This window comes from Nyctereutes procyonoides, unplaced genomic scaffold (assembly GCF_905146905.1).
Source record: "Nyctereutes procyonoides isolate TBG_1078 unplaced genomic scaffold, NYPRO_anot_genome, whole genome shotgun sequence".
NCBI classification, from domain to species: domain Eukaryota; kingdom Metazoa; phylum Chordata; class Mammalia; order Carnivora; family Canidae; genus Nyctereutes; species Nyctereutes procyonoides.
In genome coordinates this window covers 10511996-10524710 of record NW_026575146.1, presented here as the reverse complement: position 1 = coordinate 10524710, position 12715 = coordinate 10511996, and the positions used below count along the sequence as shown (strand labels likewise).

At 41.4% G+C, this 12715-nt stretch overlaps 1 protein-coding gene across 1 annotated transcript in view; it reads left to right on the top strand.

Annotated features, from left to right (window-relative positions):
• The window catches only part of CNKSR3 (CNKSR family member 3), an 85577-nt gene extending 79283 nt beyond the window's left edge, over positions 1-6294 (top strand). Inside the window, exons 11-13 of the mRNA XM_055309936.1 lie at positions 1526-1734; positions 2227-2316; positions 4942-6294. Coding sequence (XP_055165911.1) covers positions 1526-1734; positions 2227-2316; positions 4942-5240 — 598 coding nt within the window. The 3' untranslated portion in view covers positions 5241-6294. The remainder of the gene's footprint in view (positions 1-1525; positions 1735-2226; positions 2317-4941) is intronic.
• The last annotated feature ends 6421 nt before the right edge of the window (positions 6295-12715 follow it).

Below are 12715 nucleotides of genomic sequence, written 5' to 3'. Positions count from 1 at the left end.
TTCTCTTGCCCCCAGAGAACTGCCAATGTCTTAGTCAACTGTTCAAGAATAAACTGAGAAAAACATAATTATGCTATAATATTTCATAAGACAAAGTTCGGGCTGAACTTAACAGTGATATTTTACTTCATGTTGGAGTTTTTTTTATTGGTTTGTTTTTGTTTTAAGCTGAGTATTTGATTCTATCATGTTTCTTCCCTGGCATAAGGAAGAATTAATATCATTTTCTTCTCCCTGGTTTTGGGTTGCCCAGAACTTAGTACAGCATATAGAGAATTTACCTTAGCTGATCAGAGGCATTGGAGTTGGTAGATGGGACTCTTCCCTATCTTCACAGACCAGAGTCATGCGGTCATGGGATCGTAAGGGTGTTTAAAGTGACAAGTAGTTGCCTTTGCACATGGAGAACACAGTTTCATGATGACCAGTGTGTAGGTGGTTCTATCAGAAACTAGGAGGCCACTCCCAAACTCCCAACTCCGAAAGTCCTTGTCTGGGTCTCAGTGAGGGTCACAGAAGCAGTGGCAGGATAAGGAGTATAGTAAAGGGGAAAAAGAGCTGGAGCTTTTCATCTGCTCGGGGGAGACACACATGCACACATATACATGTGCACACGTGCATACAAACCATTAATGAAGGATATTTTCTGAGGAATGAAACAGGCAAATGGTTATGGAGAATGAGTGGTGAGTCTTGAAAGCTTTGTGGATGGGGATATATGCCAGGTTTAAAAGTATAGAAGGAGATGGATTCATAAAGGGAGGAGGGGCTACGCAAGCAGGGGGTTCACTGGGAATTCAAGCAGGCAAAGCTGATCTTTAGATTATTTTTGGACTCGGTGGATGTTGTATTTTGTCAAGTAGTTTTTGCAACGATCACCTAATAGAATTTTCTAAGTGTGAGAAATTTAACTAGCTGGTAACTTGGCCTCAACTAAAATTAATTTCAAGTTTTATAAAAGCTGACATTTAGAAAGAATTAAGTTGGAGTCATTTATCCAACACTTGCCATTTTCTGTACGGAATTCAGAGAATAGATGCTCTCCACTGGGTATTATAAAGGCACCTTTGTATTTTTTGACATAATTTTCAAATCTAACAACTCCATTATATGTCAGGTGTCGTCTTTGCTGGATCTTGGCAAAGATACTACTTTGGGCATCAGAAAAACGGCTCCAATCGTACCTTACCTTGTGATTTCCATAAGAAATAGATTCAGGTATAGGATAGAAGTGGAAGGAAAGCAGAGCTGTCTTTTCAAAGGTATATTTATACTATTTAAACATATATGAAAAAAACTATCATTTTCATTTATTTAGTAGGATCTTGCTATTTTCTCTTATTTATTAATAAGATTTCTGTGTATTTGAGGGGTAGCAGAGATTGAAAAAGGAATGCTTTTTCCTCCAGTGGAAAGGAGGATTAAAGTTTTCTTATGTTTTGTGTGCTCAAGGAAGTATGTCCTATAATTCTTCTGTATGAGAGGATCTTCGTAAGCAACTTAATTATTGCCCACTGTCTTCCAGGGATGAGAATGAGAGTTTTCTTTATGGAGGATTCAGTAAGTGTAAACAACCCGTGCCTGGTCCTAAGGGCTCCGAGTCCCCAAATTCCTTCTTGGACCAGGAAAGCCGAAGACGGAGATTCACCATTGCTGATTCTGATCAGTTGCCTGGGTATTCGGTGGAGACCAATATTCTGCCCACAAAAATGAGAGAGAAAACACCATCTTATGGTACATTTCTGAGTGTTTGTTTTGTTCTGCTATTTGTTTTTTCTTCCCTCCCCCACCCCCTTCCTTATTTGGAACTGTTGGATGAATTTGGCAGACTTTAAGGGTAATCTGAGGAAAACATAAACCTCAATGAAATTCTAAGTATGAGACCTTTATTCATCTCTCTAAAGCAAAGTCTTGTTGAATCATTACTCTCTGCCTGGCATCAAAGCCCAGTGGAGTGAGATCATGTTACAGTTTTAACTTTCAGCGCCTGGTTTTAGCTCGGAGCTGCTTTGCTCTGTAGACACACAGACTGAAGTTCAGCCGCCCTCTCCTAATTGCTCGCCACGGAAATCCGATGCTTTAAAATACTTTTCTTATTTCAAAATAACGTTATTACTTACGGTTGAGTGTGATATGGGGGAGTCTTCAGTTATAAATAAAAGGAAAGATCCTCTAATAGTCACAGACTCTTGTCAACCTGTCATGTTCCTTTCCCTCCCTTTGAAGGCAAGCCCCGGCCTTTGTCCATGCCCGCGGATGGGAGCTGGATGGGGATCGTCGACCCTTTCGCCAGACCGCGAGGTCATGGGAGGAAGGGTAAGTTTCAGCAGGCCAAAAATACACTGAACTGGACTCAGAAGAACCCAGGCCCTCATTTCAGCCCTATTCCTAATTGTGCTGCCATAAGCAGATAGAGGACCCAGCCCTAGTCCTGTCTTCTCCTCTGTAGGGTCGGGGTTGCTGAATGTCTAAGGCTCTACCTGTTTCTGGAATGACAGAATTTTATTATCCTAGTTAGTGACTGTGAATCTCCTGAGTAGCATTGTGTGCTCTACAAAGGTTGTGGGGGCGCCTGGGTGACTCAGCTGGTTAAGCCTCCAACTCTTGATTTCAGCCCCTGCCATGATCTCAGGGTCCTGGTATCCAGCCCTGCGTTAGGCTCTCTGCTCAGCCGGGAGTCTGTTTCTCCCTCTCCCTCTGCCTGCTGCTCTCCCTGCTTGTGCTCTCTCTCCCTCTCTCTCAAATAAATAAAATCTTTAAAAATAATTAATTAGCTAATTAATTAAAAGTTTGTGCCATCGATGGCCTATAAGCTTCTAGATAAGTAGAAACATTCATTAGGCAATCACACCCTGAATTTTATGACTTATTATTACTGGAGTCTGATTTTTGATGAATAGGCATGGATTTTTTTTCTCCTCTGTAAATCTTGTGTGAGAGAGTGATTACCATTGAAAAAGAAATTGTGTTAATTCATCCCATGATCAAAGTGACTGGTTATTACACTAGTGTCAACGGAAATGTTTTAAATAAATCCTTATTTTTTGCCAGATGATTTGGTCATCAGCACTGGCAAGACATTCTACCACTGTTTGTGCAGTGCTGAAACACAGAGCAGGTGAAAAGTTAAAGTACAGTAGACTTTAGGTCATAAAAGGAAGAAGAAAAAAGTTCTGGAGCCTCAGCTTCCAAAATGATCAACCCCTCACGTCTCCCTGGGACCTGATAAAGTTCCTCACTTAGGCACCTAAATCACCTGGATTATAATAAAGTGGAAAAGGGAGCTGATGTCTGTGTAAGGTCCAGGATACCTTTAATTGGCATGTGAAAATCTGTGGAGCAGTCAGCAGGTGGCAGGGCTGTCCTTTGTTTAGATTTACAAATGTCAACGTCTTCATTGCTATTCTCTTAGGTTTTTAATTTCCAGCTTAGCCTTTTATTTCCTTTTAGTATGAGAATTGGGGGTGGGAGATTGGGGGGCGTTAAGTCTGAAAGTGGAGTCATACTTGACCTCCTCTCTCACCTTCCATATTTCTGTCATATGATCATTTTAGAATGAAAAGGTGTCTGTCTACACAGTGGGCACTTTAAAAAAAAAGCAGCTTTATTGAGACAGAACTCATGTGCCATCGATCTGCTTACCTTGTTAAAGTGTACAATTCAGAGAGGTCTTAATACAGTCATAGAGTTGTGTGTCCACCAGCACTGACTAAATCCAGAATATTCTATCACTCCCAAAAGAAACCCCTGCAATGATTCCTTGTTCCTCCCCATTCAGCTCCTGGCAACCACTAATCTGCTTTGTCTCTGGACTTTTGTACTCTCAACGTTTCATTTAAATAGACTCCTACAATATGTGGTTCTTTGACAATGGGTACTTCTTAAAAGTAACTACCCCTTTGATTACAAAAGCAAAACAAGTACATTGAAAAACATCTAGAAGATGCGAGAAAATAAAACTCAGGGCGGTAATCTGCTTCCCCGACCTAGAAATAATCACTCGGAGCATTTTCTAATATTATCCACTTATGAAAAAAAAATGTGCAAAATGGAAGAAATAGATGTTTGACAATACCATGAAAGATGACTATTACTTAAAGCATCATGTTTTCTATAATAACTGCATTTGGCAGTCCATCTTCTGGCAACAGCACGTATTCATTCCATCTGCTGTTGTTGGACATTTAGGTTACTTTGTCCACCACCCCAATCGTAAGTAATGCTGCACTCAGCATCTTGAACATACATCTTCGTACATTTTTAGGAGTGGAATTTCTGGGTCAGAAGAATCCTACACGTTGCCAAAGTGCCCTGCATTTTTGGTTTCTATTCAGTTTCTTAACTACTCCCCTCCTTGTCCCCATCCCAGAAACTGTCTACTGACATTTAGCCTGGGACCATTCTTCCTTGTTCAGCAATGTCTCAAGCATTGCAGAGCATTAAAATCTTTGAACCCTGTCCGTTAAAGGTGAATAGTGCCTGCCCTCCATTGAGAATGACCACCCAAGGCAACCCAAGCTTTCTAAATGCTCTTTAGGGGATGCTTCAGGATAAGAATCACTGGCCTAGAAGCACGTGCTACATGCTGCAGGCACTGAACACGGACAGATGGGGAAATTTTTTAAAATTTCAAGTGAAATTATGAAAATATCTTGCACTGGTAAAAAAAAGTGCAGGCTCTCTGATTTTGCTCTGCCCTTTTGTTGCCTCTCAGGTGTAAAAGCAGCCTGTCATGGATTCTGTCTGCTTTCTACTTTCTAAACATCCAGTGGGGTGGGCCTGGCTGCCTGTGGGCCTTTGCAGCCCATCACCGGGAGGAGGGCAGGGTGTGATGCCCACGTTGAGGGCATCAGAGGTGTCCACAGGCTGCCGGCCCAGCTGAACAGGGCTGCACCGTGGATGGTTATTTTAATGCCTCTCGTGGGCTTTGTCTGCAAACAGGTGAGGACGCCCTCTGCCGGTATTTCAGTAATGAGCGGATCCCCCCCATCATCGAAGAAAGCTCCTCAGCCCCATACCGGTTCTCAAGGCCGCCAGCGGAGAGGCAGCTGGTCCGGGGCGCAGACTTTGTCCGGGGCAGCAGGTGCTACATCAGTTCGGATCTCCACAGCAGCGCCACCATCCCGTTCCAGGAGGAGGGGACCAGAAAGAAGCCGGCCTCCTCCTCAGCGGCCAAGTCCTCTACAGAACCATCCCTGCTGGTCAGCTGGTTGACTCGCCTCAAACTGTTGACTCACTGAGCCCCGCCCTGCCCAGACTCTTCCCTGTCTCCCGCTCCCAAGTGCCTTGTCTCCTCAGTTGACAACCTGTTCTGGTCTTCATCCACAGTGTTATGTTGTGACCTTATGCGATGTCATTGTGTGTTTTCCTTTGGAAGTTGTATACACCCTTCTTGCAATTTTGAATTGGATGAGAACAAAACCAGAGGATCTCACGTGTTGGCAGGAGGAGAGAAGTGAATAGAGTCTGCTTTTCTTGCTTTCTTAGGGTTGGATGACGGAGACACACTCTGTGAACTGGGGCCTTGGCCAGGAACGTGGTGGTCATTACAAGGAACTGGGCCATTGTTCGTTTTGGGAGCGGGGCTGAAACTGGTGGCCATTGTCACAGATGCGTTGGTTTGTGGTCCAGCCTCTTCACCTGAAAGAGCCAGTGGAGAAAACATTTTTGTTTTGATTTTTCAAGCTACATCCCGTATTTGTAAGTGTAGCAGCTTTGACTTTGAAATAACATGTGGCATGCATTTCATGCTGTTTCAAAGAAGTGGTTGAAGTAAGTGTAGGCCTGTTACACTTCGTTATTCCCTTTTCCTAACAACCTCGGTATGTAGGTCAGTTAATAGAGAAACACATGAACATATTTAGATAGGGCTTATTACACACAAAGAAGTTTATGGTTATTTGTGAGGGGTGTCGCATTGTTATTATATATTATTGTCTTTAAGGGAAAAGAAGCTATAAGATTTGCTGACAGCCAAAGTATCATTCAGAAAGATGAAACAACAATATTTAGGTTTATGAGAGATACATCAGTTTGCATTCTGACTGTGTAACATCTGTCTTCCAGAAGAAAAAAAACCAGGCAGTTCTTCAAAATTGTACATATTTTGCTAAATAGAAATCTCTTGGAAAGTCTCATGGTCACTAATTTTCAACTAGCATCAGGTATTTTGGAAAAAGTGTGTCTGGATATTAACTCTTGTTTAAACTGAATGTATGATATTTTGTTAGAACAGAAAAGTACTATCTTGTTAATTTAAGTGTTTTAAATATAGTTGTATATTTTTCTTAGTCACACGTAATTGAAATATTTGTTTTGCGTCAGATGTGAAGCGAATGAAGGCGAGGGTTCAGGGTGTATTCTGATTGACAAGTGACCACCACTGGCAGTTGCCATGGTGGGCGCTATTGTTAAAAAACAAAATAAACCCTCCCACTCATTTTGGGATTTTAGGGATCAGAAATGGGGATGTTGAGGAAGCGCGGCAAGGTAACATTACATCTGAGGCATCTTCCTAGACAGAACTGATACCCCCTGCTCAAAAACATGCCCCCCACCCCCCCTGGAATTGTTTACTTTGTTCAAGTGCCTGAAATTCAATGAATTGGAGCTTCCCCAGAGGAGTTAGTAAACATCTTCCTTTTTAAGTACCTCTGGTGAGACCAAGGGGATGAAGTCAGTCAGGCTCTTCCTGTCAGCCTCTGAGGGAGCTACAGCTGAAGGGTAGAAGAGACTGGGGATGTGTGATTCATGAGTGCTTTAACCACAATGTAAGGGCAGAGCATGGGGTGGGGATGTCTGGTGATAGGGCCCTGAAGACTAGCATGGAAGCTATGGAAAAGGAGGGGCACCAGCCCTGGCCCATTTTACTGTTAGCTTGAGCTGGCTTTATGCCCAGAAAAGGAGATGGCAACGCTTCCTCTCACTCCCTGGATTTGGGAGGATTCTTAGTGCTCCATCTAGTTCAGCTGAGTAATGAGTTAAGTAGCTTTGGAGGTTTTAGCTGGAGGTTGGCTCCTTTTCTGTGGAGAAAATACCACTCGTGATCAGATGACCGTCCTCAAAATGCATTTTTAGGAGTCAGTCTTAACTACAGGCAGTGCCCAATTTAAATGACTGCACCAGGTAGGTGTTTCTGTGACCTTGTTCTCTCAAGCTCTAAAAGGAGACCAGAGAAGTTTCTGGGTCCTCTGCCTTCATTGGTCAGACGCCACAGCTTTATCTGTATTTTTATGTGGGGTTTCCTCCTGAATTGTGTTTGAGAAATAGATCACTGCTAAAAAAAATGTTTGCATACATCTCTACTTGTGAGATATATAAACAATAGTTTAATACTGATTTCTTAGCAATTAATGAAAACGACTTGCCTCCATAGTAATCCAGATTTAATGGCGGGCGTGTGGAATGACACTTTGACATATAAAACTTTAAAATTAGTGATTTTTTTCTTTAACCCTACCAGACCCAACTCAACACCCACCCCTTTTTATAATAAATATTTTACAACACAGCTACAATTATCAATAAAAAATCATGGATGATAAAACCCATCCTCACACATAAAAGCATCATCCACATTTACTTTTACTATTCCAAAATGAAATTCGTAGGTAGTGTAACCAGCCTCTATAGACACACATCAATTTAATGTCCTAAATGAAATATAAACAAATGTAGAAATATTTTATAGTGAAATAATCATTTTCCTATGTAAGTGTTCTAGCATGGTTGTATTACAAGGGGTGTTGAAATAATGAAAAAAGGCACATATATACTTGAACCTATAGATAAAATCACCATGAATGTGTCAGCTACAAATGGAGTACAGGTGTGCTCTGTTGGCAACTCAATGCCAAGAACAGATCTATGTCAGTAATACGATTTTCTAAAATGTGGCCAATTGTTGGTAAAGCTGTAGATAAAAGTCTATGAGAGTGGGCAACCCTGTCAGGACCTTTCTCACTTCTGAGAGCTTTCTCTGTATCTTTTCTTAATAAATTTCTATCCCTTTACTCACTAAAAAAAAAAAAAAAAAGTCTACCAGAACTATACCCACACAGGGCTTACTGGGTGCCTGCCATTGTTCTAAATCTTTACCTAATGACTTTATGAGATGTCACTGTTCTTCCCATTTTGCAAATTGGAGAGTGAGCTGAGGGTATACAGCTGATAATGGCAGATTTGGGATTAAAATTGAAGCAATTTAGCTCTGTCCTTGTTCATAATCACTTTATTGTACAGGCTTGTCTCAATTTGTGGAGTGATTAGATTTCCTGAAAGTTCCAATACATTTTAAAACTGGAGTAAAAATTCTCTGTATGTGTTTAGATAAAATGGGATTATAGACTCAGCTAATTCTGAACTGGGTTTTCATCTACATGCATACTTGGTGGCACAGTTGGACGTAGTGGGTCTTGTGCAACACCCGGGCCCCACCTGTTGAATGCCAGTAGTGGCCCTCCCCATCATCAGCACCTTACATTTCCAAAACTGCCTCTCAGGCTAGGTACCATCCTTTTGAGAACAAGTGATTTAAAAGAAATATCATCATCATCATCGAGTGTGATTCAGTCTCCATGCTGTGTTCTTGCCCATAGCCTATCTCTGTTCCTTTTTCCTTGCTTCTCTACCCACCAAACCTGATGTTCTAGAATATGTTTTATGGGGTTTCTTGTTTTTCTTTTCCTCCCCCAAAAGCCAAGCAGTTGTTGCCATCTTTGGCCCCAAGACCATGGATGTTACCAAGTTTCAATTTGTTGGCCCTCAGAAAACTCTATGGTATATACATATAATTTTATCCCTTGAGGAGCTTAAGTAAATGTCTTTGTTTGACATCTGAACATTATCAGCAAAGAATAAATGTCATGCAGCTTTTTTGCCACCCTAGGCATTAATGAGATGGCCGAGCTTGAAGGTCTCCATGTGTCTGTGAACAAATGGTTCTCATTTCACTCCCACCCTTGTGATAGAATCCGTGGTGTCATTTCCTTTGAGATGAGACTACTAAAAACCATTATTACCTTGGAGATTTTATGGAAGGTGGATTTTTTTTAATACATTCATACTAATCACCTGAAGATGAGTATTTAAAAATCTGTTGATTAAAAACTGGCTTAAATAGTACACAAAACTGACCTTTTTGATGTTTCTTCAAATACGTAGAAGGCCTCGTGTGATAAATCAAACCTAGTGGGATCATAGTACGTGGTTGGTGATACCTAGAGGGACTTTAAAAAAAACAAAAAGATGTTATACCTGTAGGATATGGGATTAGAAAAAAAATACTAATCTTCTTATAAAATTTACCTTTTAATTTTCTGGAAATTTCTCAACTGCTAAGTTTTGTCCTTGGGGTTAATTTTTGGCCACAATTACTGCTAGAAATGTGCTGGTCTCACTAAGTTTTGACAAATGTGAGGTTTAATGTAAGTAAAGGAAAAAAGATATTCTTAAATTCAGATTTGCTAGATGGCCCTGTTTTTCACCAGGATGTAGGGATATGAAATCTGTCCCAAACCCTGTGTGTGTGCATGTGGAAAAGAATTTTGCCCTCTTACAAAAGTCCTTCTAAAATTATGGCCTGTGACTTACTGACTTGGAAAGAGGAGAGACAAGATTTTGTCCACAATCAACAAAATAACATCACCCAGTCAGGAGACTGTCACACACAGTCTTTGAGAACCTTTGGGCACTGTTTCCACTTCCCTCATGTAGAAATGCACATGGTGTTAGATTATTAAAGACAAGGTTCTGGTTGTATGCTGGTCATTAGGGCGTACTCTATAATTCTATGGCAGCATTCATGAAGTTCATCTTCTGGTTGATCTATTGTTCATGTGCTGCCAAATCACAACAGACGTCAGGGATTAAAAGACGTGAGGCTACAGCCAAGATCATGGAGTTTAATTGTCCCTTCTCTCCTGGATCCCACCTACTGCTCTGCAGTCACTGCTTCTGGGAAAATGGGTCAAAGTCTGAGCATTCATGCCATGCTTGCAACCGAATATTACACATGCTCTTCTTTACTGAGTTTCTTGTCTCTGTGAGAAGTTGTGAAACTGAAGCAGTAGGAGAAAATTAAAAAATAAACCTCAAAGGCATTTAAAAAAGAAGAGATACAACACTCCTGAAATCCAGGGATCCAGGGAGAGGGCTGTTCTCATTTTCTCTCCCTACATGCGGAGAGCACTGTAAGCGCTCAAATGTTTGTGAGGGAATGATTAAAAGGAGAGAAAAAGTCAGGAAACATTATTTTTTTCTTGTTCTTCCATTGACCAGACCCATTTGAAGGAATTTTACCCTGTAGTCTTAATGTTAAGGTGACAAAGACCAGATTTGAAGACATTCCTTCAACATTTTGACATAGCGTGATCTGAACATTTCGATTATTTTGAAGAAACATGAAGGAACTTTAAAGATGAAGTTTGGTATAAAGTAATACTGTCTCTGAAGTTAAATTGTCTTTTGATTTTATGGGCATCGAGTTCTGTTTTCCCACTCCCAAATACCTCTCTCTCATTCCAGCTGAGGCTGTGCCAGGATAGGAGGGGAGCGATTTCAGGAATTAGTACTAATTTGGAAGTCTTTGACTTTTGGAAATTGGCAGGAGTCAGAAACAGTTGGGGTCTCAGCTTTTGAAGTCCGATAATCCAGCTGCCCCACTTTACCACTTAGAGGCTTTGTGACTTGAAGCAAGTTACTTATCTCTCTGCTCCCCAGTTATCTACAAAATGAGGGTAATAATAGAATCTCCTTCATAGGCTTATGGGGATTAAAGGAGATAATGTTTGTAAGACCCTTAGTTTACAGTCTACCACACAGCACTTAATAGATAGCGACTTTTGTTGGAATGCTCTAGTAGTAGTGTTTATACCATCTTAACCCCCAGTAAATAAGACATTCAGAGCTGGCCTACAGAGAATTGCTCATTCTTTTGTCCAAAAGCAGCAAAGTAATGCCTTTGTCACACTGTCAGAAGGCTGCTGTGCTGTGTGTGACCTGGAAATGTGGTGTTTGTTGGTACAAATCCCAGTTGCTCAGATGTGTTAGCTGAGTCAGAACTCAAGCGATAAAAGCTTGTCTGGTTGGACATCCAGAATCACCATATCACAGCACTGGCTGGACTTCTTGCCAACATGTCTTCTCTTGACTTCACCTGTCGCCACAGCCACCCCCGCCCCCCACCCGCCCCAAGCTTTCTTTAGCTAAATGATGTAGGAAACCAAAATCTGAGCATTGTCCCATCTCCTGTTTGGCTGAATGACTTTTGCCTCTCAAGCTCGGTTTGAAGTGGTACCACCCACACTTATTTCTGTTTCATATGGTTAGGAAAATAGGAGTCATGGAGAATGACACCCCATTTTGAAAATTTTCATGAGAAAGAACTCTTACATGAATATGAAATGAATGGGTTGTGTATTGCCTTTGCAGAGGCTGACAAGGCCTGCCCTTAGATATCTTTTCCAGCAAATGCTGTGGTTGGCTGGAGTATAACCAGGGAAAGAGAACCTGTGGGAGGGACGAGGTGGCTGGAAGGTGAGCATTAGGCTCGGCTTTCATTTGCTTTCTGGAGCTGTGCCTGACTTTTAACCCTCTAGGCCTGTGCAGCGCATCTGCCAGACTGTGGGCACACAGACCTACAGACACATAGCTAAGACAGGCACCAGGGTCATGAATATCATTCTGGAAGAACTTCCGTGAATGGAGTCCCTATCTGATTGCCCATGAGTATCGGTTTATGTATGTGCGATGTGGGACTGGCCACACGTTTTATGGTGAATTTCCAGGCCCCTTCCATGCTTGGGCTCTTGTTTGCACTCCTCCTCTGTGAGGGGAACCATGTGGATGTACGGGTCTTCGTCCATATTAAATAAAAACCTGCATAATCAGCAGTCCACACAATTCAATGTAATCATATGTTTTCCTCTTCCTAGCAAAACTCAATTCTGTCCTGTACAAAGTTGCATTTTGTACTAATTATCTGTCTCCATGAATCTCTCACCACCCGGGACACAAACGATGACCCCTAAATGGGATTTTACTCATCTCTTTATTTCCTAGGAAATAATCTGTTTAATTCCTAGGAAAAATGGAAGACAATCATGGTGGATGGAGTAAATTGGCATTTTTATTACTTGTGCTCAGGGCATTACCAAGGATAGATAAAGGTTGGCCTTGGGCATTCAGATCAGCTGAGCAGTTAAAAAAATAAAACAAACAATAGCAAACCCCTCTGCCCCCCCCCGCCCCCCCCCCCCAAATAAACCAAAAACTAGAAACTGATCTTTGGAGAAGAAAATAATCAAACTAAGACCTTTCCAGATTTGCTCCTCCTTGCTCTTAGGGCATTGAAATAAGTGGGAGAACATTTAAGCTAATCTTGTTTAGTATGTTTTACTTGAAAGTGCCTTTTTCAGACCTCCTCAATGAAGGGATGCTGAAGTGCCCCCTTAGAGGGTATTCAGTGATGTTAATTGAATTATACCCTTTAGACAACATAAAATACAAATGCCAAGATATAAGATTCGATTTGTATGTTAATTTTAACTAACAACCACCTAATTTTAGCTAATGCTCTTCTCACACCTCTTACTTAGTGCTTAGTTCTGGATTCTTAAATCCTGAGGATAGATTCATCCTTCCAGATCCAGTCACTGGGGTGAGTCCCAAGGCCATCCCAATGAGGCTTTCTTTGATCCTACTCTGGATGTAATTA